The following is a 27,138-nucleotide window of genomic DNA, read 5'->3' on the forward strand; positions in this document are numbered from 1 at the left end:
GGAAATTTGGCGGATCCCTCAATGAACTTCATAAAGAACGCATCTCTATACTTTTTGTATGTTTTTTTTTTTTCATCATACTTTGACATCGTGAACTATATTCCAATTATAAGATCAAGGGTCACACAAATCCAATTTTGGTCGCTCGATTGTTCAGCGATCTTTGTCTAATGGGAAGGGGGTCTAAGTGCGACATGGTTTTGTGGACCAATACCGAAGGGAAGGCAGAGTTTACCTGAAATATTCCCAAACGACAAGTTTTGTGGGCATTAGATAGCTAATAAATGGAGGTCCCGTGTTTGAGGAGAGCCATACCTCGAGCACGTTAAAGAACCCGCCACACTTTTCGAAAAGAGTAGGGGTCCTTCCCGGTGTGATTGGATCAAACCTTACAGTCTGGGCCGGGTTGACATCTTGAAATGGTATACTTAGTAGTCACCTGTCATTGTAATCCTTCCACAAATGTGGTAAATCTGAATGAATGAATGAATGAATGAATGAATGAATGAATGAATGAATAAATAAATAAATAAATAAATGATATATCTGATTTCTTTTTGTTGCAGATGGCAAGGACACAAAGCCAGTCACCGTTTTCCCGCGATGAATTATGGGGGACATACTTCTCACGCCGTTTCCGGAACAGGCCACCATCTTACCGAACGTACCAACGACAGGTCGCGGCGGAGCAGCAACTGCGCAGGATCAACGCTGCAACCTTAGCTCCGCCCACGGAAGGCGAACCGCCACCGGCCTACGACGACGTCTTCAACAGCGCCTACAATCAGCTGGACGACCCACCGGAAGCGGAAGTGATGACAACTTTGGAACCCGTGCCCGAGGAAGGAATAACGCCCGACAATCCCGTGGAAAACGAAGGAGAGGAAAATAATCAAAATCCTGACGAAACACTTGATAAGCTGGAAGAAAGACTGCAGAAAAAGCCCAAAAGGCGAAGAGCAGTGGACAAAGACACATTTACTGTAGATATAGAAGCCACTAACGATGGAGATGAGGTAGAAGAAGAAGATAATCAAAGTGACTCAACTGTGCAATCAAACCCTGAGGACACAGAAAACACTCAAGTAGATGTGGAAAATGAGGAGGACACAGAGTCACAAGTCAATCAAACTGAGGTGCAAATCCAAAGTGAACCTATCAGTGAGGAATCTAGGAACACTTCCGGTGATAACTGTCAATCATCTGATGACGTCAGGATCGTCATCCGGTTACCTTCGGTTCGCCCCCCTCCCGCAGACGATAGTGACGGTGGGATCACCAACGCTGCGTTCGAAGGGGACAACGACGAGGAGCCAGAATACCAGGAAATCCGAGTTCCAGACCGCGAAGAAGGAAGATCTTGTTAGCAAATTAGCCAACCTCTCCTTTCGGCATCATGGTGATATTCTTATGATTGTATATATTGAAAGGGTACTGGTAATATTTTTCTTTGCAGCTTTTGCCTTAAGCTTTTTCCTCTTTCTAACCGTTGATGTAGACTCTATTTCAAGCTTATTTTCCCCAAATACAAAGATAGATAAAATATATACCCCGTTCAACGAAACCAAAAATACCTGTGGATAGGCAATAGCAACAAATACTCAGTTCACAATTCAAAAGCATGAAAAAGGAAAATCCGTAAGAATGTCTGGACAGCCCACTAGTTTCACTTTCTGACTTAGCCCTTGTTTACCTTTAGGCCTTGTTTGGGTACAACGACTTTTGCGACGGTTTCATGCTTGTGCAAATGATGAAATGTCAGTACACCTGACACGGTGGTCCTAGCGAATAGGAATTGATAGTATTATGTGCAAAACTATACATTAATAGAGAACTGTGCCTTCCTGTAGAGTGCTAGAGTACTATAGAATATGTTATCGCGTTAATACGAGGAAAGAATGTACAGATTTTTGAACATGTTATCCCAAACAGAGATATTTCTATTTCAGATTATTATGACGGTGGAAGATGATAATGTACTGTATGGTTATATGTTCTGTAAGATCGAGTTGTTATTCGGGTATTCTTGGTTTCATTCTTTCTATGTAAGCCAAAAATCTGCATGTTAGCTTACACGTATACATATGTCCCAAATACCAGTACAATTTTAAGTTTGAGCTTTTACAGCAAGATGATATACCTTCAAACGCTGAGAAAAATGTACGGGTTGCATATAGATGGAAAATTTAAGATTTATGTCAAATATGTGTTCAGTACTTGTATCATGTGGTGCGTACGAAGGAGCTTACACGTGCCTCTTGTGCCTGGAACAATCTAAACCGTTTTACCTTTTACGTTTAACACTAGTTTGGTCTAGTGGTGTGAACTGCTTAATGAACTGCGTTTGTTTGAAATCACACACACACACATACACATGCGATCAATGGAGAAAGTTTACAGAAAAATGATAAAAGTGTTCTCTTTAATATTTGTTGTGGCGTATTCTTTTGTCGTTTTCTGTCTTGTGTAAGGAATGGAAAGGGAATTAATTTTTATCTGGGCAAAGACGGGGGTGTGATGTTGTTCCATCTTTTTAGATTATATAAAAGGTATATGCTAACTGTTTATTATTTACATTATTTATTTTTACATACACAAGTACCGATCTTCGACCTTATCTGGACAAGTATCGTTCCCATTAAAAGTCGCGTGATGCGTTACTCCAGCCATCGAGGCTTAAACACTCCCCCAAGCGGTAAACTCCGGTGTTGCACTTGCACTACGTTTGGTCAAGGAACCTCATTGGTTGGTTTGGTGTTATGATCGGGGACCATTCAAGTGGACAGACAGTGATGATCAAGGGGACACGAATGATAGATAATACTGTATGTATATCATATTTCTTCGTAGACGTCGCCACATCAATGACTTGGTGGCCAACATAATAGATAAGAGCCATAAGAAGGCTTCCCCATGCCCCGCCCACACACATAATAGAAAACTATGCAGTTTGACGTGAACATTATCAATGCCTTGAACCAAAGCAATCATTCCCTTGCAGACCAGCGCTTTGCAAACATCCATTGACGTTATAATTATATAGACACACAACCAACCTGTTTAGTTGTCCTCTATTGCCAAGCAGACTATGATGGCTTGAGTATGGATCCAGATAAACATCGAGATCTTAGATCTTCCCGCCATTAGCTCAGCAGCGCTGCCATGTGACTAGACATTGTGATGCAGTGAGTATGAGATCAACTTTTGAATTTCGATACTTCTAGCCCCGATATCACAGATCTTGGCGTACAGGCGTACACTGCAAGTCTGATATCTCTGTACACATCAACAATATTGTAAGAGAAGCAATACAGCTGGCAGAAGACGTGTACTCACAATTTTGTCTTCCCGATCTCCGCCATCTTTGTCAGTCATAACCATGGTAACAAGAACTTTGGCGGGTCGACTCTGACGCTGGATTTCAGCTCTGAAAGGCCACCTAGCGATATTGATTGAAATTGCAACTAATGGTATCACCTCACTAGGGGTGGGTACCGGTACCGTGTACCGGTACAAACACCGGTATTTCTTAATGGACCGGTCCAAAAAAACCGGTCCGTATAAGATCAGTGGACCGGCCTATGGACCGTTCAGAAAATTCATAGTACCAGGCGGCCACATAACTGGTCTAAGAAAATACAAAACAGCAGATTTAACTTCGTTTTCGAAGACGTTAGCTGTGAATCATACCTAGAAACACTTAAAGGATTAGTAAACAGACGGCGAGAAGAGTATAATTATAATTTTGAGACAAAGTGCAAACCTAAGGAATTATATCGTTCCAGACATGACGTTTGGAGATTTTGCGTGTGTCTCGCTCTCCAAAATATGATGTACTGCGACACTACTATAATCAGGTACAGGTACAGGTCCGGACCTGGACCTGACCCTCTGGACCTGGACCTGACCTAAATTGTTTGCACCGGTACCCACCCCTACACCTCACAGTTCTGCTGAAGTTCGGTGAGAAAATGGTGATGTACCGGGTTCAAGGTCGTAATTTATCTGGTATGGTTTTAACGGCGTTGCCAGCATTGTCAGTGTCAGATGCGACCATATTTTTCTTAAAAGATTGGTTGATGACATACAGTGTGTGGGAATATAAGTGACGTACACTACTGTCTCGGTCTATCATTGGGTTACAATTGTCTGTAACGTTATCAATATTCTCATTAACTATAAGTACCACGCACAGAATAACATGCTAGTAAGTAACGCCAGCATCCCAAGATAAACAGACAAATGTCAAGTAGTAAATTGTTTTATTGTTCCGATGACAAGGATAATGATTACAGTTATCACATCATCATCCTCTTATAGATAGTTATCACATAAGTGCCATTTATATAAGGGTTAATGACCCGCCCCGAGGTGTACATGGTGTCATAACGCCTGGTCATGTCATAACGCCTGGCCATTTTGAGGTGGTTATAGCACATGGCCAGGCGTTATGACACCATATACACCGAGGAATAGGCGGGTTATGAACGTTATTATCATATAGCCTATCCAACCTGACCCATATAAGAGTAGACAATTCCTATATGATGCATAGATCCCTTATACTCGAATGCCTTTCAGAATTTACATTTGTCCTTTTTGTACAGAAGATGATAGATTTCATTTTGATAACCAAAATTTCCACAGATGATATTTAATAACATTGCAATCTTGGCATGTCAAATCTTTTTCAAATCTATTCTTTATTTATTTATGATCATCATTCCTCCCTGCTGGGTGTCTGAATACTGTTTTCTTTCCGCCCGTTTAGATTTGACTTGTATTGAAATGGTTTATTCTATTTTGTCATATGCTTACAAAATATTTGATTTATTCTAAGATAGTAAACATTTTTGGGAACAAGTAAACATTATACGAATGTTAACAAAAAGATGACCTCCCCCTCTACATAATGGAATGGTCGAACGGGTGTGTTATGGCGTAATAACACATGGGCAATGGAGGCTTCTGATTGGTCGACGCCATCTGGCTATGTGATAATAAGCCTTTATTGACCTACAAAGCTACAGCTCGGTAATGAAGCACTAGTGAGGGTAACCCTGTCCAGGTTGGGGGTATCCAGGCCCTGAGGCAGGGGGATAGCCCGGTCCTCCCGGGGGAGGGTAGCCGGATCCAGGGGCGGGAGGGTAGCCGGACCCAGGGGCAGGGGGATACCCGGCTCCCGGGGCAGGGGGATAACCGGCTCCCGGGGCAGGGGGATATCCAGCTCCAGGTGCAGGTGCAGGATAGCCAGGACCGCCTGGGGGCGCTTGTCCCGGGTACGCTGTGGTGGTCTGTCCCGGATATGTCCCGGTGTAGGGTGGAGGGGCTCCCGAACCAGCCATGCCCTGGTGGTTAAAGCCCTGAAGATGAGAACATAATGGTTATTAATATCAAGGTAGCGTGCGTATTCCAGTGGTTACCGATCTTGCCTCTGAAACTAGAAGCCTCGGGTTCGATCCCGGCTGTGTCGCTCACCCGACATGCACGCTACCGGAAAGGGTCGCAGTCCTTAAGCCCCCGTCACAAGTAAGAAATTCAGCTCGGCCGACGTGTTGGCGAGCTTCAAATGTGCATTTTCGGCCGAAGTACGGCCGACGTCCTGTCGACTACGCGGGCTTCGGGCGATTTTTAGAAATAAAAGTTGATCCAAATATTGGCCTTTTACCAGGTTAGTCGATACTGACTTCGTCCATTTCCAAGAGATGGTACCATCTCATGGGGGATTTTAGTTTTTAGTGTTCGACGGACGTCACCCGAGATTTTCATTGGAAAATACGGTCGACGCTCGGGCGATTTTGAAATTCGGCGAGCTTCGGGCGATCTACAAAGTCGGCCGACGCTCGCATGAATTGTGACGCCGGCTTTAGGACGGTACGTTAAGCTGTGGTCCACTGTTCATTGTGCTTGTCGAAAAGAGCTAGGGGAATTTCCCCGGTACAATGAACCTGTAAATACTGTACATAGCGTCTGTCTTCTCTGTCACGACCAGTGGAAGATTAGCTCATCTGTTCATTGAGTTCATTTGGGCTAAACTGGTTCGAGATCACTTTCCTTTGTGCCGTCGTATTGGCGTAACGAAAAGAGTGTTCGACAGAGGTTGGACAGAGGTCCTGGGTTCGAATCCCCTGACATGCCATCGATGGAAAAGCACTTTACGCGACTTTCTTCACTGCATCCAGGAACTAAGATGGATACCTGACTTCACTTGGGGAAGTAAAAGGAAGGAGAGTATTGTGCTCCGCCTTCCAATACCGTGCCCTAGACAAAGTGGATAACAACCCATTGTCACTACGGCTTTGGCCTCCAAAAAGAAGGCCACCTTTAACTTTTACCTAGTAATCTATAACTGATAATACGCTCGTTCTCATTTAAATGTATACATTTTGTAACTTCCGTTACCGTTTGAAGTACAATGTTCCTGACATTAGGATATGCCACATTTAAGGTGTCAAACTGTCGTTTTTATGACGACTTAAAACTTTTCTAGCTTATGAAAACGGCAGTTTGGCACCTTATATGTGGCATATCTTAATGTCAGGGACGTCTTACTTCAAACGGTAACGCGGAAATTACAAAATGTGTACATTTAAATGAGAACGAACGAATATGGCATCCTCACCGCTCCCATAGCCTGTGCCATGGCGTTGGCGCCCTGAGCGGTCGCGCCCATTGCTGCCCTCATGGCGGCTCCCATCCCTGTCATCATGCCGCCGAGATCTGGGCCCTGCATGGAGGGAGAACCATCCCATTGCATCATATCAGAACTACCAAAGAGTGGTGTTTCTGGAATGTCGGTATTTCTGGGACGGTATCAAATCCAAAACTACTCATGGAGAGTGGACTGCACACAATACTAAACTATAAAGCTCGCTCCCTGATAGTGTCGCCAAAAAATCTAAGGGTTTCGTAAGGGATAACTTGAGATCTTTGCCAAATGTTTGTTCCGTGTATGTATCATTTGATATATGTATAGACGACATGTAACAATAAAAGAATTGTAGCCCACTCATGGCTGCTGTTGTCTGCACGCGCTGTCATTGTGCGAATGAGTCCCATAGACCCGGACTCATGATCATATACAGGCCATCAGGAGAAATATCTAATGACGTATTGTAATGCTATATATGTAACCTCAGGCTACCCTCGTGTGGATATATGGCTGGTATAATGGCATGCAGTTAGGGCATCATATATGTAGCATCATACCGGTCCTAGAGCTGGTGGGGTGAAATGCGCAGCGGGGCCTGTGGTTGGTGGAGCGCTGGGATACCCGACAGGTGCGCCGCCTGGATACCCTCCACCTGCACCCATGCCGCTGCACTGCAGAGTAGGATGAAATCGATAGGGGTCGCTTAAAAATGGATGTCACTTTTATCATGACCAACAGGTGTGTGTGCATTGCATAATCTCCAAGCAGATCTACACGGTGCCAAAAATCGTATATGCTAGCCAGAGAAGCTCCAGTCAGCCAGAAAAGCTCCAGTCCGCAGCGGTGGCTAGCATGTACGATTTTTGGCACCGTGTAGATCTGCTTGGAGATTATGCATTGCAGTCAACCACACACTATTTCCTCCCATTAGAGATTTTAATAGCATGTATGACCATTCTCCTATGTAGAGTCTCACCCACAGCCTGTACAATTTACCTTCGGAGAGCTAGCTCCACTAAGGCGGGCCAAACAATCTTTCCACGTATGTGGTCGTGGGCTTTAACCAACTGCCAACCAATTATAGAGAATCGGCTTTACCTAAAGAAGAAAACATTCAGGTGATTCTCTGATTGCCCAACAGGTTGCAGGAGACTACGCCCACAAAAGTAGAAATCTCAGCCCGCTTTAGCAGAGCCTCCACCAAGTCTTTCTACGGGGGTATGGATCATAGAATTCGGCAAAAAAAGGAATAATTGGACATGAGAGTCAGTCTTTGGTAAGGTTAACATCCCCCCCCCCTCCAGAGGCCGGTCAACCCCTTTGGTAGCCAAACTCCTCTGGTAAATTACTGTAGATGCAGAAATGTTCACGGTGGTTTTATGTTCGCGCTTTTCGCGGTGACCGTTTCACCGCGAACTTGAAACCACCGCGAACATTTTTGTCCAATACTGTAGCTAGCAGTATGTGACTACAGCGCTGCCGCAAACTCAAAACCACCGCAAACAACCCATTTTCGCCTTAGCGCGAAACAAAAACCACGCGAACTTAAATGCATGCATTTACAGTATTCTCCCCATTAGCCAGCGTGTCCGCGGGCGAGACTCTTCGTAGGAAAATGTTAGTTAAAAGTTAAAATCCTAGGCCTCCCACACCATAAAGTGTATAGGGCGGTGCCCATCCCCGTTTCATAGCCCTGGGCCACACTTGTGGTGCAATCACTGTAGCAGGGGGCTAGTCCACTGGCAGTGGAGTGTGTTTAACTTCCATACTGTATTATAAAGTCTTTGATATGATTCAATGCGCCTCTTGTCCAGAGGTGTCCTCCCCGGGAGTTGAACTCGGGCCTTTTGGTACCAAGTACTCAGAACCAGATGATGTGGTAAGTAGCAGAAACACAGACCACTACACCACAGGGACACCCCCGTAGGAGAATGTGTGAGAAGAAATTTTGCAGTTCACCCTGTTCAGGATCTCCATGGCCTTCTTCTTGTCATTGCTGAAGGTGAACGCTTCCTGGATCTGGTGACCACCTGTAGTGACGTCATTGATGCTGCTGCAGAGGTACAATATTTGTGACGATGATGATTCGCAAGTTTAGTACTCAAGCAACTGGCTAGACTTTGGAAACGGTTAGACTTTTGACTGTTTCCAAAGTCTATCCAGTTACTCTTCGGCTTGGCGACACAAAAGAAAAATGACAAAGTAGAAAGTCCGACAAAAACGCCTAAAAACACGTCAAAAACCAGCCGGAACCCCTCCTTTGCTTGGAGAGTAGTATCCAGTTGCTTGAGTAACTGTTAACTTGAGTATATTTTTATTACCTGGATGTCTAACCTTCATCGACGATGATGATGATGATGATGATGATGATTGGTTGATGCTTCAGACCCGCAGTTGAGCAGTATTGTCGTTGCAATGACACTGACAGGAATAGTTTTACCATGCTTTGTCTCATTCGCAACATCGTGTTGCAATGGTTCGTGCCTTGTCAAACAGATTAGGCCACAACATGTAAATTTTATGGATGACATACCTGTTGGCTGGGATTTCATGTTTTGTCGCTCCAATTCTTGCTTCAATCTTTTTTGTCTTTATGTTTGAAGTTTAGGCATTCTGCTTTCTTTTGCCAGGTTCTTGTATCAGCTTGAACGCTGCAGAGGATGCCATTCATTGCTGTGGCCTTACTTATGCCTCTTTCGGTTAGATATCATGTCTTCGTCGTTGATAGTTTTAGCAGAACGTAGACATATAGAGAAAGTATAATACAATGCTAAACTTTCTTCCAACACTAAGGTATTCATGGATCGAATTTTCGACGACCACTGTCGCCTTCTTCTTTGATCCCGAAGAAGGCGACAGTGGTCGTCAAAAATTCGATCAGTGAATACCTTAGTGTTGGACGAAAGTTTAACATTGTATTATGATTACTACCAACACAGGTGAGCTTTCATTATATAGAGAAAGTGTGTTTGACAAAGTGAAGAAGTTTGTGGAGAGAACTGACCGGGCGATGGTCTCTAGGATCTTGAGCTTGGAGCTGCCGTGGGGGGACGTCTCCAGCACCTGGGCTGCTTCTGCACACGTCATCGGATAGAGCCGCTGTATGTGCAGTGACGTAAAAGGTACGGTACATGTAACTTGAACACAAAACGTGAGGCCACTCCTAGACCGCCCCCCCCCCCTCCCCGCGTTAAAAATCCCGGCTACTCCCAGCCTCCTGATCGAAACCTCTGCTTGAAGAAAAGGGCGGCGTTAAAAATCCCAGCAACTCCTCCTCCCCCCCCCCCCCATCGAAACCTCTACTTGGAGCATATACAGTCTTTCATGACAACATACTAGTAATTCTGCTCTGCTCTGCACAAAAAAGTCAAACTCACCCCCTGTATTGCCTGGACCGCTTTCAGTTTATCGCTGTCGTGTGTGAAGGCCTCAAGAACACGAGCCACCTGAAACATAGACAGGGGAGACAATGGCCACAAGAAAACGCTAACTCAACGCCGCACACATGAAGTAACTATGACGGAAAAAAATGAACTATGCAACACAATATATGTTTTCATTAATTCCATCGATTTGGAGACGAACTTGGAGTTCGTAGATTAGTTCATAGCTTAGTGATGAACTCCACCGCAGTGGATGGACTCAGTATACTGGTGTAGTAGTAGTACACTGCTGCTGCAGTGGTGTGGACACTCTGCAGCTGCATGCAGTATGTAACAGTTATACGGTGTGAGACCGTGGAGTTCATTACTAAAGTTTAGCGATGCACCCCACGCCCACGGCCTTGCAGTGAATCAACAGACGTGAACGGACTAATACTGGTGTGGGGTCGTTAAAGTAGACAAATGTGAACTGGGCGAAACAAATTGAAGTTGATTTGATTAGTCCAATCTCGACTGAAATAACAATTAATGAAATAGCGTTGTACACGTGTAGAAACACATAAAAGGACAAATGTAACATATACATTTTACTAATTGATCAATGATAAATGACCTACTTGATGACCGTTGAAATACCCCTGTGAAGAATTCAGTACGGACATCTTGTCACTGGAAAATGTTGCCTGAGGAAAAATATAATAACATTCAGTCTTACCCTGAGCACCGAGCCTAACTTATCAAAACACCCATTATGGAGAGCAAAGTAGTAACATGTTGTTTTTTACTTATACTGTAAATCCATTTATCTTCGGGGCGTATCTAATTTCGCGGTAAAGTATGGAAAGGAAGTTTTCGCGGTGTTTCGATTTGTACCACGAAACACATATTCGCGGTGTCGTGATTTCGTAGCGGAGAAGTGAAAATAAACCCACCGCGAGTACATGTATTCAAAAATTTTCAGTGAAGATTGACAGTATGTGATTTGCCATGTAAAAGCGGTTTTTCTAGTTATTGTAAATAAGGTACTGGTTAGTTCTGCTAGTTCACTTTAGTGACGCTGAAGAAGAGTGATGGATGTCACTCGAAACGTCCGGAAATAAATCTCCGAATTTTTATCCAGTTGTAGAGGTTGATTCTCTTTATATATTGACGGTGTTTGTTTTTCAATGTGTAAACCCTGGCTTCAGGTAAAGGACAGTGTGCAGTGTGACCGTCCGTGACCCCATTGATCAGCGCGACAGCACTTTGCACGCCGGGACAGAAGTTAATCCTCGTGACTACAGCAAAGATTCAAAGGTGACATGGAGCGGTTGGCTCAGAAATACGCAACATAAACAGTGCTGTCTTCTTTTACATACTTTGTCCACTGAGAGTCATATCATTGCCACCGATCTTCGTCGAAATATGGCACACACGCCAAGTTTAGAAAAACGTGTGCTCGGTTTACAGCTAAACGATTGGCCTTATTACATTTACATAGCCACACGTTTTAGGAAACAAAGAAAGAATAATAAAATTTACTCTTTACTACTGGATTACTGAATTTTACTAATTCTGTAATCCAGTAATAAAACTCAATTTTATTCCTCTTTCACGAGACCCGGATGTCTAATATTCACAAACGTTTTAGGAAACAGTTTCAGGAAGTTAGTGAGCTTCTTTTGTCCAATAGAAACAGGTACTCATCAACAAGGGAAGTGCTCCTAGTGTTTACTGCAGATACATATTGACAGAGCTGTACAAAATGGATGGCCGATACAAGTAGGTATTCCAACTCAACTACTGACACATGGAATGTAGTTGTTCCTGTGCTGTCACGCTACGATGTTGAGCCGTTGGCATGAGAAGCATTCCAAGAATGAAGTAGAAACTTAGGGTATGGCAAACAACCGCTTGTACTAGAATCTAAACCATAGTAGGGGTAACCTTTAGGTAATGCTTTGTTCCTCATTCTATGAAACACACAAGGTACCTCCCGATACTGTAGCTCTTCTGCAAATGTTGCTTCCCCTTCCTTTTCACATAACATACTGTATGCAGCACGCATACTAATATTCTATAAGGCTTGCGGCTTTAACGCCTTATCAAGCGGCCGATTTCTTGGCGGTATGGCTGGTCAAGATATAAGATTTATCGTAATTTAATACTATCAGTCATTGTCAATATGATATGTGTACTTACATCTTCGAGCCGACATTCCAAGCTATGGAAGGCTGCAGGGTCCATGTTGGCAGGTGGTGACGATGTACTGTGTTGATTCGGACGTTAGTCTACTTCCTATATACTAGTTAAGGTCATGACGTCACGGGGTCGGACGTTGCCCCGCGTTACCTTTGACCCGCTCGATAGAGCGACCAGATGCATGTATATATGTGTATGCAATAAGATTGCAAAGACTACAGCGTAGTTCCCGAGGTTACAAAGTCCACCTCATGCAGACGACAAAAAATCAATCAACACCAGCCGTATTACCATGGAAATATCTTTAATCTGTTTCCCAAAATAGCACAAAATGTTTTCGGATTCATCGTAAAGACTATCAAAGCACGCATCCTCGCACATTCAGAGTTTTAAATCTCGTGGATCTTTCATAGACACAGGTACAAGAATACTACGTCTAAACAAACTTCAACTACCGAAAAAGAAATACATTAATCGTACACTTGGCAACCTTTTAAAAACACCAAAAAATATTTTTCGGTACCATAATAACATCTACGTTCTGTATAAGAATTACATCTAATATAAAATCCCAATCAAATCTATTCATCATATGACCCGAGTAAGAAATAAACTCCAAAGTGCTGCTTATCATCAGGAAATTATTCCGTCATCAAATCATTAATGTAAAATTCCTTAAACTTCCTTCTTATTGTATTCGATGGACGGTGAGGATTGAGGAAGCATCATGTCATAGCACAAAAATTGAATAAGATAAATGCAAAGATCAACATACGTTATACAGATACCTGACGATGTCATCACACAATGGACTAAAACCTGGCGTTGCCATCACAGCATGACATGGTTCATAGTGAAGTATACAATTGAAACTTTTTAAAACTTTTCTTGTTTAGGCCATGCTGAATCGATTATATGGATGACATCCGCGCGCGCATCAATTTTCGTCGGTTTCAAAAATAGAAGTTTTCGACCATGTTGTAAATCGTACAAAGCAGGCATCCTCCCAGAACACCCGATATGTTCGGCTCGTTACCTCCCATAACGACCCTGCCCTTCCGAGCCCCTGAACACACTTCTGGCGCCGTCGCCACCAAAACAGCTTCAGCCAATCAGAGGGTTTGCTGAAGCTCATCTCGAGCACAGCCGCAAAGGACGCTGGGAAGAAATCAGCCAATCAGCTTACGTCTTGCATCGCTACTTTTGGTTCAGAACAAAATAACGAATCTTTGTGCCAAATAAGGCTAGCTCATTAATTATTCATGAGCAAATAACGACTGGTTGTGCCAAATAAGGCTAGCTCATTAATTATCTATGAGCAACTGTCAGTGACTCCCCCAGAAGCCAAAATCTCCGTTCAAAAGATCAGGGCTGATACCGGGAGGGTTTGCCGAGCATTTCCCGAGCGGGTTTTAGCGCTGATAAAGGAGGGTGAAAGCAGGTGGAAAATGAATAAATACATGCCGTAAATTGCGTAAAGATATATTCCAGGTAACGGATAATAATGTCGCAGACTGCAAAAAGTCAATTCCAAAGTCAAAGAAAATATGAAAGAACAAAAATGAAGAGTAGTATTCGGTTTTCCGTACTAGGTGTGATTTGTTCAACCTTCCTGATCACATAGACTTCATAATGAAGGCAACTTATTATATTCGCACGCTCGCATCAGTTTTGGGGTTCTCAGAGGATGTCATCCATGTAATCAAATCGACATGGCCTTATATAGAATACCTGGTAAACGTGGGATTGTCAACGGCTATTTCAAACTTTTGATCAAGACCTACACGCATGATCCTACACGATGGCCATCTCAATGACGGTTTCCGTCGATAAGTCGATCCGACTGATACCAGAGGGGTCATCGGGGTCCGTCAGCTCTGGCGTTACGGACTGAGATCTGTTACCGCTGAAGTAGCGGGACAGGATGGGGTTATTGCTTCTTCTGATGAAGGTTGGATAACGCACCCGGGTCCAGCCGCCGCACGCGCCGCCCGTCGGGCGGTCGCCATCTTGTTCATCGCCCGTGACGTCATGGCCTGCGGAGCCCTGTGCCGGTGTTTCTTCGCTCAGAGACTGTCCGGTTGACGACTGCCTGTCCTCCCGGGGTCTCTTAATCTCGCTGTAGGCGGTGAAGTACTGGCCGGGGTCCGACCAGGCGGCGATGACTCTGCGGGGAAGCAGGATGGTCATGGTCTGGTTCTTGGCGGTCCACTCCCGCCAGACGCCCCCGCACCGACAGCAGCAGTACAGGCAGCCGATCACGTACAGCGCGCCGGAGCACAGGGACAGCACGGATATGCCTGCAAAAAAAAGAAGACAAAGAAATTTAACGCGCGGTTCTCAGTGGCAAATGTGCTAGATGTTGGCACATCGGCAACCAAATCCGCAGTGTGTTTTTGGCACACAGTTTGACAGATTAGCCGAATAGGCTCGGTGGGCGTCACTCCACCGTCCGGGAAGGTGTAAAGTGTAAAGTGCCTTTCCCAAGGGCACAACGTCGGGGCATGGTGAGTATCGAACCTATATTGATTTCGAGTTCAGCGCTCTAACCGTTACGCCACGCCGACGCATGCCTACAACAGAAGAAGAACACGTAGAAGTATGATTAAGCGAGTATCTCACTGCACTGCGGCACGTTGGCGACCTCACTGCAACCGGCCGGGCGATTTGACAGAGTATTCAACGAATTTCATCGATTAAAAACGAATCTTTTTACGTTTAATACGCCTTGAGTGTTTTGTTGTCTTTTTAGTCATACCTGTACATTTTGCATGATATTCCGATTGCAAAGTGAAGGGTAACACAAATTCAATTTAGGTCACAACTAGGTCGCCAACATGCGGCAGTCCGGTGAGATACTCACTATAGGGCCCGGTCACATACGTCGTACTATTGTCGTGCGATCGCAAATTGAATACATTCTTGGGATTGTCGTGTGTCGGACAGAACTTCTATCTTCTTCTGGAAAATGGTAACCTACTTCCTTGTCTGCCTTTTTTTTAGTGATCTCGAACCAGTTTAGCTCAAATGAACTCAATGAACAGGTGAGCTAATCTTCCACTGGTCGTAACAGAGAAGACAGACGCTATGTACAGTATTTACAGGTTCATTGTACCGGGGAAATTCCCCCAGCTCTTTTCGACAAGCACAATGAACAGCAGACCACGGCTTAACGTCCCGTCCTTAGGACTGCGACCCTTTCCGGTAGCGCGCGTGTCGGGTGAGCGCCACAGCCGGGATCGAACCCGGGGCTTCTAGTTCCAGAGGCAAGATCGCTAACCACTGGACAAAGCGCGCTCAGGTACTAAGTTGGATCTGGTACAGGCGGCCTGAAAATTCCACGGCATCAAAATCGCACGACGACCTACGACCAAGGCTACGACCAATGTAACCGCGCCGTTAAGCTGGTATTAACCCCCACATTAAACGATGAAAATAATACAAGGACGTCCCCTCTATGATCAGGTAGCCTGGATGCCAGACCCCTAATCTCTGAAATATCGTGATTTAATTTATTCGTGAATATGTTTACCACACGAATAGATATCTTAGAGATTGGGGGTCTGGCATCCAAGCTAATGATCAGGAGAAAGTTCGACATTTTTCTCATCTATGACATTTGTAATTCCATGATCAATTTAGAAACGATTATTAAAAGAAACGTATGTCTAGTCAAATGGCAAAGCCGTTTCGGCTAATAACAAGATTTTGGCAATAGAGTGAATCTTAAATTGCCCGATGCGACTCATATGCTGCTCACGCGGACAAACACGAGGAGAGGCCGAACTCCTTTGAAGTAACTCATGTGTTATTAACAGGCTGCCACTCCGTGCAATTAGAGGGTATGCTAGGTCCCTTCCGCCGGCCTGCCCTTCTGTATCGTAATTAGAGCGAGTTCAGTTCAAAGAGTTCTGGTGCCATCTGAAGGACACGTGATTCGGTAAAAGATCCATGTCTGAAAAGAAAGGCACTTATTCTGCAGCATTCCCTACAAGCAATCAGTTCATCAGTTGGCCTATGCAAGATGATGGTAGTGCACAATCATTAGTCCTTTTCAAGCAATTATCTATTTTACTGAATAAAAATACTCTTTTTATGCAACCAAGAGAACACGTACTGTAGTGCAATGTGAACTAGTCAGAATTGCCTTGAAGAAGGTGACAGATGGTCACCGAAACGTCGGTTGAATAAATCACTTGGTTGTGTAAAAAGAGTCTTTTTTTATCCAGTGACTTACCAACCTGAAGAAACTATTCACGAATTATCTATTTTCTTTGCATAGGTATAGTAGGGACGGGGGTAAAGGAGTAGCAAACCATGCCCCACTCCCCCTTTAAGAGACGTCACATGGATATCTCCTTTAATTTCAAAGGATTTAGAACTCAGAGAGTGGAGAAATTCTTCAACCTTAAACAGACGCATACAAAGTCTCAAACTGCTTTGAGTGTACATCTATCTCTATATCCGGTATAACCGCTGTTTGGCATAACACACCAGCTTCTCAGGCACGTGCCACGACAGCACCTGGTTATATTACACTGAACATATATTTTCATTCAATTTGTCGTATCAATTTACATATCCTCAGGTGATTTCCGAATCCCTTTGTGAAATGATATACCATGCCTATGATGCGAATCAAAGACACTTAATATACACGGAAAAACACCCAACTTAACACGAATATAATGATTCCGGATGAGCTTACAAATGAGACCTAACTAGCTTTGATTTGTACCCTTACAACTCTCGCTCTTCTGACACAAAACCCCAGGCACTAACTTTGTTATTTTTGAAATTCGTGGAAAGGAAATTCTGTTATCTTTCTTGTTGTAAAGCTACGAAGTATTCAGCCAGAGGCAAAAGGCCATACAGCAGTAGACATAACGGTAACCGTAGCAGTAGTCAAATCAAGGATTTATTCAACGTGCTGCGAACTGCTGTGGCAGTACCAATGTTCCGAGTCGTTGTAACTTTCTTCGTCATGCGGACGTATGAGATGTGCTAAGACTTCCTGGCGACGTTACAATGAACACCTCTCGTTTGATTCTCACAATTTATATGGAAAAAATATATTGACAGCTGTCGTAGCCACGCAACCGAATTTTTGATTGCACAATAATATTACAGAATTCGAAGTTAACGTCCACTAATGAAGGAATTAATGTATGAAGACCTTTATTGTACACATATACCCACTGGGTTAAGTACAGATCAAACAAAAGAATAGTACACAGATACATCTATACGTTGTCAAATTACTACAAGAATTATAAACATGGATTCGACTTCTCGCTTCTTTTTGGTAAAAACGTAAGAGCAGATATGGTTGATAATCAATTGTTTGTCCAAACTCATTATTAGAAATATAGATTTGTCTCTATTGCTTAGATGTATTATGTTGGGGAACATAGGTTGTATCAGCACGTCGGCAGAACGTAATGCGCATACCTGCTATTTAACCCTATTATAGCTGCCGAGTCTCTGTCGTTCTCTTTGGTCAACGTTGCATTAGAGTAACAGACGTTGCATAAGGTATGTCTTTGGACACAACTAAATGAACATATATACGAGATATTAACCTTAAATACGCGAACACTACCTTAAACGCTTACGTTCTGCCGACGTGCTGGTTGTATCAGTCTAAAGGCCCTGTCACACTTGTGCGTATATTGAAGTGCGCATGAGTTGCGCATTAACATTTTGGGGTTTACTGAAAGTTTGCAGGGAAGTAGTTGTTTTCTACCTGGACCCACCGTTGTGCAGTTCTACAAGCCGTGCAGTACCTCAGCCCCACTAGGAATGAGCGACCACAGGTCAGTCATACTTACACCCAAGCATCACGTCAGAGTAAACAGAACGTTGAAAAGTACGGTTCGCCCAATGCCTGAATCAAGAATTCGTGACTTTGGTGTTTGGATCACGTCGCATGAATGGGATGAAGTCCAAGAAGGAACAGGATGTCAGGCCATGACCTCAGCCTTTTACTCCACACTTCACCAGAAGATTGAAGAGTATTTTCCTACACGTTGTATCACGATTCATAACAAGGACAAACCTTGGATGACGCCTGAAATCAAATCACTTATATCTCAACGCCTGAAAGCCTTCAACAATGACAAGTCCAGTACATGGAAAATCTTGAGAAACAAAATACAACAAAAGATCAAGAATGCCAGACAAACGTTCTACAGCAACAGAGTGCAGAATCTTAAAAAGCTAGACCCAGCTAACTGGCATAAAGAAATAAAGTCAATGGCCAACATGAGGAAAACCAATGCTACAATCAACGTGGAAGGAATTCCTGCCAACAACACCAAGGCTATTGCAGACATCATCAACAACACTCTGAGCAATATAACATGTTCTTTGCCACCCCTGGACACCAGACAATTACCAGCCTTCCTCCCTGCAAGACAACCCCCCGAAGTAAAGGTGTGGGAGATGTACCACAAACTCCAACACGTCCGTGTCCGTAAGGCAGCCGGCCCTGACAACATTACAGGCAGACTGATCAAGGAGTTCGCTTACGAACTTAGTCACCCACTCACAATGATCCTGAATACTTCTCTGGCGGAGGGGTGTGTTCCTCGGGAATGGCACGAAGCAAACGTGATACCACTTCCTAAAACAAACCCACCATCTTTGAGTGATCTCAGACCCATCTCACTGACCTCCTTACTGTCCAAAACATGTGAGAGTTTTATTGCCAAGTGGATTCTTGCTGACATAACCCCACACGTTGACCCCAGGCAGTTCGGAGGTATCCCGGGAAGATCAACAACTCACTGCCTTGTTGACATCTTAAACCAACTTTCCAAAACCTCAGACCAAAGAGTCACTATAAGTAGTCTGGTCCTGACGGATTTTGCGAAAGCATTCGACCGCATAGATCACACAACCGCGATTTTGAGTCTGATAGAACTGGGCTGCCGACCCTCTCTTCTTCCATGGCTGAGTGACTTCCTGACAGGGAGAAAGCAACGTACCGCCTACAAGGGTTCATTGTCAGAATGGAGGACACTGACATGTGGCCTGCCTCAAGGCACCGTCCTCGCGCCTATAGTCTTCGTCGCAGTCATCAACAGTGCAGCGAGTGACGCACGATCAGACCACTGGAAATTTGTGGATGATCTGAATATGATGGAAAGTAGACAGATTAGACAGCAATCAAACCTGCAACATGACCTAGATGCCCTTGACGCATGGACAAGTAAAAGTCACATGCAATTGCACCCAAATAAATGCAAAGTGTTGCATTTTTTCTTCACACGAACACCTCCCCCTCTCCCTTCACTCCAACTAGCCGGCCACACCCTCCAGGAAGTAACTGTAGCAAGATTATTGGGAGTGTGGTTGCAAAGTAACTTGAAGTGGGACAGTCATGTAACCATATGGTTAAACAAAGCGGCAAACGTCTATTCATCCTAAGAAGGTTGAAGATGTTCAGAGTTCCCGAACTTGATCTAGTCACCATCTACACTTGCTACGTGCGCCCCATCTGTGAGTATGCTGTCCCTGTTTGGAATCCCGGACTTACTAAAAACCAGTCATCCCGTCTAGAGACCATTCAACGCCGTGCTTGCCGCATCATTCTGGGTAAGAAGTACACCCACTACTCGGAAGCCCTCACTCAACTCGGACTACCCACCCTTGAATCCAGGAGGGAACAACTATGCAAGAAGTTCGGACTGAAACTCCTGAAATCGGCTTTCAGAGACTGGCTTCCCCAGTCCCGGGGTGAAGCCAGTGGTCGGCTAACGCGGACTAGCCACAAACTGAACTCTATATACACACGAACTGAGCGCTACCGCAACAGTCCGATACCTTACATTACCACTGTTTTGAATAAGGAATTGTGACCGTTAACACGAATATTTTGTTGTTGATTTCAATGTTGATATATTATATTATATTAGGATAGATTTTAAAGACTCCTTGCCAATTTTAACGATTTTTAACCGCAATAATTGTTATGTAAATTTATTACGATGGAGTGCCCTTGAAATGTTATACTTTTAAAACGTTGTAAAGTCCGGAATCAATTCAGCCGCGGCTGCCATTTCTTGACTTGTATTATGCAATAAACCGTTGTGCAGCCTAGCCATTGAACCAAAGAAATGACTTCTTCGGCTGAAAACTTAACCTAGAACAAAAACCTGTTAATACGCAACTCATGCGCACTTGAATATACGCACAATTGTGACAGGGGCTAAGATAAGGAACTAATATATACACTTACTCAGGACCTTCCATGCCGGCACGTCCTGTGGCTTGATGTCGCGGCCCTGCGTGCTGACGTCAGAGCACAGGTACACGCCGGCCAGCGTGAAGAGCAGCAGCAGGACGGTGATGACGATGATGATCTTCAGGTACGTCACGTTCTCAGGAGACAGGTTGAACAGGACCCACTGCCGGGAGATTGGGGATCTTTAGTGGGTCTTTATATATATATATTTTTTTTTTTTATTGATTTTCATATAACAAACAGAAAAAAACACAGAAACGTATGCCACATAAGTAAAAAAAACCGTCGCAAAATAAAATCATAATCTGTACAAAACCCTATAAAGTGAATCAACAATAATACACAAATATTTATCTCAACAAAACTTTTGAATCAAACCAGAATTAAGGAGGTAACAAGTTACCCTCAAAAATAACAGTGATTATTGGAACAGATTCAATAAAATAAAGATAACATTGATCCTTAATCAAATCAACTATCTCCTAAGAAAAACCATCATTAGTTTGTTGCCCCCATGTCAAAGTTTGCGGATGGTTTTTTTGTTGTGTCTGGATGTTTGTGGTGGTGTGTGACCGCAGTTATGTGAGTACTCTATGTACGTGACGTTCTCAGGAGACAGGTTGAACAGGACCCATTGCCGGGGGATTGGGGATCATTAGTTTGTTGCCTCCATGTCAAAGTTTCAAAGTGTCCGGAGGTGTTTTTTTTCGGTGTGTCTGAATGAATACAGTATGTAACGGAACATAACCTATTTACGTGCGGGAGCAGTTTACGTTCAGTTTGGGTCACGTCCACATGTCGCGGTGTATTATGCCAAAGCCTGTTCTCATGAGCTACAAAAAACGTCATAAGTATGATCCTTAGCCATCTCTCTCTTTTATACAAAACAATGAAAAAGGTTTACGTCCAGCGATTTAACAGAATAAACTCCTGAACCGGTAACAACAAGTTGCGCGGAAGCGTCATGCATGTCCTATTTCATATGCAATTCGACACCGCGTACTCTATCATGTGTTTCTAACTTACACGATAGCTAGTATATCTTAAAAATAGCTGACGTTAAACCTTTCTTTGATATTCAGACTATCCATGGTGATTCGAGGTTTGAAACTCTTGCCAGTTTTAGGAAGGTTTGATACAACCTAGCGACCCCCGCTCAGACGATAGATTTTTGCACGGCATAACATAATGGCCATTCGTTTATCACGTGAACGCCACGTGCTGCTGATGTCGGGGAAATGACAACACAAACATTGTTTTTTTCTATCGCGTCAGGCAAGCGGACGGACACACATAGTGACTTTACTGCCATTTGTCTGTAGACTAATTTCGACAATTACTGTGCATTTTTCTGGTCTATGTTCTTCAAGAATAGCGCTAGAAGGGAAAATACTGAAGTGGACGATATTGGGTAAGCCTAGCCGTATTCTACATCATATGGCCAGTATAAATACTTGCTCGCACGGCGTTAAACAGGCGGAGAAAAACTTACAGACCATGCATTTTTATTGTAAGAATAGCTGATATTTCTGCCCATTGGTTTAACATTTGGTTCTGTGCGCGCGGTTTTAAGATAGATAACGTTTTAATAAATCGGACGTTAACTGGTAATGTTACGTTACGTGACGTTCTCTGGAGACAGGTTGAACAGGACCCACTGCCGGGAGATTGGGGATCTTTAGTTTGTTAAAGGTTGTGTTTTGGGTTCCATTTGTGGTTGGGCGTGTGGTTGGATTTGTTTGTGACTGTGTTGTTTGTTTGTTTGTTTGTTTGTTTGTTTGTTTGTTTGTTTGTGGACAGCATAGCTCGAAAAGCCGTGGATGGATCTTCATGACATTTGGGAGATACATGGGCGTCGGGAAAACAAAGGTCAAGTTCTATATTTAGCCTTTTTCTATGGTACTGCAGCAGAACTTCAGCTTTTCCACCCACCTCCTTGAGTGGTTTCCATCTTCTCCTGGTCTTGAACTTGTACCTGCATAGCTCACACCTGGAGGAGTTGGACTTCAGCAGCCACTCCTTCAGACAAGGCAGGTGCACGAAGGCGCTCGTGCCCTTACATCGGCAAGGGCGGGCCAGAAATCCGGCTCGTCGGCCTTCCAGACATATTCGGCACATTTCGGCATTTCCCGAGGATGACGTAGATTCCGACGAGTATGGCCGAACGTAGGCGAAGTCCGACTGAAAAATGAATTAAGTTCTTTGGTGACAGGACAATGGCCGTATACCCGATTTTTCTAGTATTATGTGTATCTTACCTTGTATGCACACGGATGATATTTCCTTGTTACAGAACTATATGTCCCTCGTACAACGTTAGCTAGAATAAAAATTGACTGTAGTCCACATATTGATGACTCCTCTAACGTTGCGGAAACATGTTGATAGTTGTAATTAGTTTTATTCTAATGTTTTCGAGGTTATCACTGATACGTCACCGTCGAAAATAAACGTAGCAAATAGATGTGGCAAAAATAGTTACTCATTGCAAGCAACTGGATAAAATTTTGAAACAGTCAAACGTTCCAGACAGCATCCGCTATCTTTCGTCGGTGACTAAAAAAAGATCTGGTAGAACAAGGTTTTATACCAAAACTCTAAATAGATATGTTAATGAAGTGAAGACAATTTCAGATGGTTCAATAGAATAGTAAGTTAAGGCAAGGTTGTATGTTAATGAATTCATTAGCTCCTTAGTTGTTTTAGGAGCTAATGTTGTTCGTCTTGGGTGGGAGTGCGTTGCCCCAAGTGCCTGAAAATTCAATGCGTAGACCTCCTTTCCTGTTGAGGGCGGGATTGTACATTCTCTCATATATGTAGCAAATAGATGTATTCTCACCAAGTCTGCCGTTTCCTTGATTCCATAGAACGCTGACATGCTGCTCCGCTTCTGACATCCCTGCGGCCCCTCCGTCTCCCGGGGCTCAAGGGCGTCCTCCATCTCGTACATGACGTCACGTCCGGTTGGATTATGTTCTCAGCCAACCCGGTTGCTCATCCTGAATGGGAAACATGTAAACATTCACCGCATTCATTCATTTAAGCTTAGCCCAAACTTACATTGTAGATACCAAACTTTTCAAAACTGACTGAATGACCTACTATATCCGTGAATAGTTTCATCAGGTTGGTAAGTCACTGAATAAAAAAGACTCTTTTTACACAACCAAGAGATTTATTCCACCGACGTTTCTGTGACCATCTGTCACCTTCTTCAAGGCAATTCTGACTGGTTCACATAGCAATGCAGCACAGGCGTTGCTGTTTATACATAATGAGATGCATTCTTGGCTGTGTAAAAAAGGTCTTTTTATTCAGTGACTTACCAACCTGATGAAGCTATTCACGGATTCACCATATTCATTCATTTAAGCTTAACCCAAACTTACATCGTAGATACCAAACGTTTCAAAACTGACTGAATGACCTAGTATATCCGTGAATAGTTTCATCAGGTTGGTAAGTCACTGAATAAAAATACTCTTTTTACACAATCAAGAGATTTATTCCACCGACGTTTTTGTGACCATCTGTCACCTTCTTCAAGGCAATTCTGACTGGTTCACATAGCAATGCAGCACAGGCGTTGCTGTTTATACATAATGATATGCATTCTTGGCTGTGTAAAAAAGGTCTTTTTATTCAGTGACTTACCAACCTGATGAAGCTATTCACGGATTCCCCACATTCATTCATTTAAGCTTAACCCAAACTTACATCGTAGATACCACACGTTTCAAAACTGACTGAATGACCTAGTATATCCGTGAATAGTTTCATCAGGTTGGTAAGTCACTGAATAAAAATACTCTTTTTACACAACCAAGAGATTTATTCTACCGACGTTTCGGGGACCATGTGTCACCTTCTTGAAGGCAATTCTGACTGGTTCACATAGTAATGCAGCACATGTGTTGCTGCTCATACATAATGAGATGCATTCTTGGCTGTTTAAAAAGAGTATTTTTATTCAGTGACTTACCAACCTGATGAAACTATTCACGGATTCACCATATTCATTCATTTACATGTAAGCTTAACCCAAACTTACATTGTAGATACCAAACGTTTCAAAACTGACTGAATGACCTACTATACATTCATATATTTGTTACAAGTCAAAATCTGACCTTAGTATGACTGTGTTTATCATATATGCTTGTCTGTATTGGACTATCCAACGGTCCCAACCCAAATGCTGTTATTTAATTGTTAATGTTATTGTTTCTGTCTTTGTCAGCTGTGATTTGTATTTTCAGAGGTGATGTTTGATATTATCTACTTGAGTGCATCACCTCTGTGACCTGTTTATTCTTTTGTTGATTAATAGAAAAAATATTTACCACTGTATCGTGCGTCCAGTATTCTTAGATGACTACATGTCCGTTAGAAAATATTCTATTTGGCTGAAGCGTCATTTTTCCACAACATGCCGTTTTGACGGACTTTTCCTGACTTGTCGTCCTCTATACATACCCAAATATTTGCGATGTCATTCAACAGAGCTAACGATTCTATATCAAGGTCTTTGTCCAATGGTCTTAAAAAATGTTACAGGTTAAAATGTAATGCACATCGTGTATTTTACCTCGGATCACCTTTTCTTCTACATATTCTAGCTGTATGTAAAGGTGCGTCACGAATGATATTTGTGACAACCTACTTCCTGATGCATTATAATTAGATCACTACACGTTGCCAAATATGGTCATCATACGCGGCATCCAGTGATGCCTGCCTTCTTCAAAGACATCTGTTGCTGCCTACTTCAAAGTCATTTACTGTTGATCACACCTCCGGCGTATAATTCATCTTATCAGTTTTCAGTATAAGTAGAGTTGATTCATTCCTCAAGCTAACCGACACATTTGAGAATAAAGAACAGTCCGTCTTTTCCAGGTGTTGCCTTCTCCCCTAGCTGTTTTTATGCGGTGGCTTGTACGGCTCTCGCTTATCAGTTTTCAATTGCGACAGCTGTAGCTTTGTAGCCTGAGTGCCATCCTCCGTCGTAACCGCTGGCTCAATCTTTTCGCAAGTGACAAGACTGAGCCAGCGGCTACTGCGTAGGATGGTACTCAGGCTAGTAGCTTTGTGCGGGGGTGAGAAAGTTCAATAGCAACAGCGTTTGGGTTACAGGCAGATTCTAAATCCTTTCTAAAAATACAGAGCCTGAATCAGGAACCCGTCAACACCTCTCAGAATGTTCTAGCTAGCCACGAAAGCCTGTCTCAGACAACTTAAACCATTTTGTGCTGGTCTTCGTACACAAAACTGTCGTTCTGAGCCCACCTCGACTTGAATTAATTTGTCTTGATTGAAATGGTCTGATCTTCACGAAACAGCCTGACCACAGAGCCGGCTGCTGACGTCTACTGAATACTGTGTGAACCTATAACAGAGAGACCTGGCGTGGCATGTGTGCAACCTTGCCGCTAGAATACAGCATGCACGTCCGCAAGCGCATTTTCAAACCTTTGAAATTGTTCATGATTGGATTGATAAAATGCTTCAACTTGCAACTAAGCATGCGAAGATCTAAAAGAAGGCCAACAAATGCGATAAAAAACGCACGCGCGAAAAGCGCGAGATGATTCAACTTGTCATGCAGCGCGCAATCCGGAAAGGCAAATCAATTAGGTTGCCATGGCAACTCATCAGAAACATGTCTCCTGTCTAATTTGCAGCCCTTTTCATCTGCTGTCATTGAAGATGTGGCTAGCTGCCATGGTCGGTTTTATTCCTTTCATGTCTTCTACTTGCTCGTCGGAATAAAAGCCAATTTACGCCCGCGACACCAAGATGGGCCGACAAGGTTACACATAAATGCACCTTGAATGGCGGTTCTGACGGGAAAAACATGCAGACAGGAAATCGACTATGATTGGGCATGTCAAATTTGTGTAAGTCTTTTATATGTTGACTGACATATGTATCGACAAATTTTGCTCAGTGTCACTAACAAAAAGTAGTGGATGCTACTTGAAACGTCCGACCGTTTCCAAGACCATATCCAGTCGATCGAGTCATTGCTATTTAGCGTATCATTTATATGTTGTTTGTCGTGTCAGGGCATAGCCGAAGATACCCATTTATTTATTTCGATTTACCACATTTGTGGAAGGATTGACATAACAGGTGAACTATCATCTTTTCAAGATGTCATCCCAGACCGGACTGTAGGATTTGGACCATCGCACACCGGGGCATGCCCCTACTCTTTTTCGAAAGGTGTGGTGGGTTCTTTAACGTGCACGGGGTGTGGCTCTGCCCAAACACGGGACCTCCATTTAACGTCCTATCCGAGGGACGTCCCTTACCCTAGATGAGCTAGGTACTCATTTGCACCCGAGTGAAGTGAGGAAAGTCGTGTTAAGTGCCTTTCCCAGGGGCACAACGTCGGGGCGCAAGTTCGGACATGTCTCTGGGTTAGATCCCGGGTTGCCTTGTTTGACAGCCGCGCGCTCTACACTTGCGCCACACGACGCCACTCCATAATGGCGCACCCACTATGGTGTCCACCAGCAATAATGATCCCAGTCTGCGAGACACGACGTGTCTCGGAAAAAGTATGGAGACGTGAGATATGTAAAGTCAGGAAATCGACTATGATTTACGTCGAAAATTCACGTCGCATTTACTGTTTGTCGTGTCAGGGCATGGCCGAAGGTATTTAT

The 27,138-nt window shown here is 43.6% G+C and overlaps 2 protein-coding genes across 3 annotated transcripts in view; one reads left to right on the forward strand and one right to left on the reverse strand.

Annotated features, from left to right (window-relative positions):
- Window positions 1-2,426, forward strand: part of LOC136436211 (uncharacterized) — a 33,131-nt gene extending 30,705 nt beyond the window's left edge. For both annotated transcript variants that reach the window (XM_066429994.1, XM_066429993.1), the window contains one exon: window positions 567-2,426. In XM_066429994.1, the coding sequence (XP_066286091.1) occupies window positions 567-1,367 (801 nt within the window). In that variant the 3' untranslated portion in view covers window positions 1,368-2,426. The remainder of the gene's footprint in view (window positions 1-566) is intronic.
- An 11,584-nt stretch (window positions 2,427-14,010) lies between these two features.
- On the reverse strand, window positions 14,011-23,731 carry LOC136437198 (E3 ubiquitin-protein ligase MARCHF2-like). The gene is made up of 4 exons (XM_066431679.1): window positions 23,304-23,731; window positions 22,397-22,645; window positions 20,459-20,627; window positions 14,011-14,516 (listed from the first exon to the last, which is right to left on the reverse strand). Exons 1-4 carry the CDS (start codon window positions 23,412-23,414, stop codon window positions 14,011-14,013), a joined length of 1,035 nt encoding a protein of 344 aa, XP_066287776.1. The 5' UTR covers window positions 23,415-23,731.
- Between the last annotated feature and the right edge of the window lie 3,407 nt (window positions 23,732-27,138).

This window comes from Branchiostoma lanceolatum, chromosome 6 (assembly GCF_035083965.1).
Source record: "Branchiostoma lanceolatum isolate klBraLanc5 chromosome 6, klBraLanc5.hap2, whole genome shotgun sequence".
Lineage (NCBI taxonomy): Eukaryota > Metazoa > Chordata > Leptocardii > Amphioxiformes > Branchiostomatidae > Branchiostoma > Branchiostoma lanceolatum.

Bases quoted from the DNA above. Each gene is read 5' to 3' on its own strand.
- LOC136437198 (XM_066431679.1), bottom strand. From the start codon at position 23,414: ATGTACGAGATGGAGGACGCCCTTGAGCCCCGGGAGACGGAGGGGCCG. The intron at 22,646-23,303 runs GTGAGAATACAT...TTCATTTTTCAG, and splicing joins TCAAGGAAACGGCAGACTTG to TCGGACTTCGCCTACGTTCG. The intron at 20,628-22,396 runs GTGGGTGGAAAA...ATCTCCCGGCAG, and splicing joins GATGGAAACCACTCAAGGAG to TGGGTCCTGTTCAACCTGTC.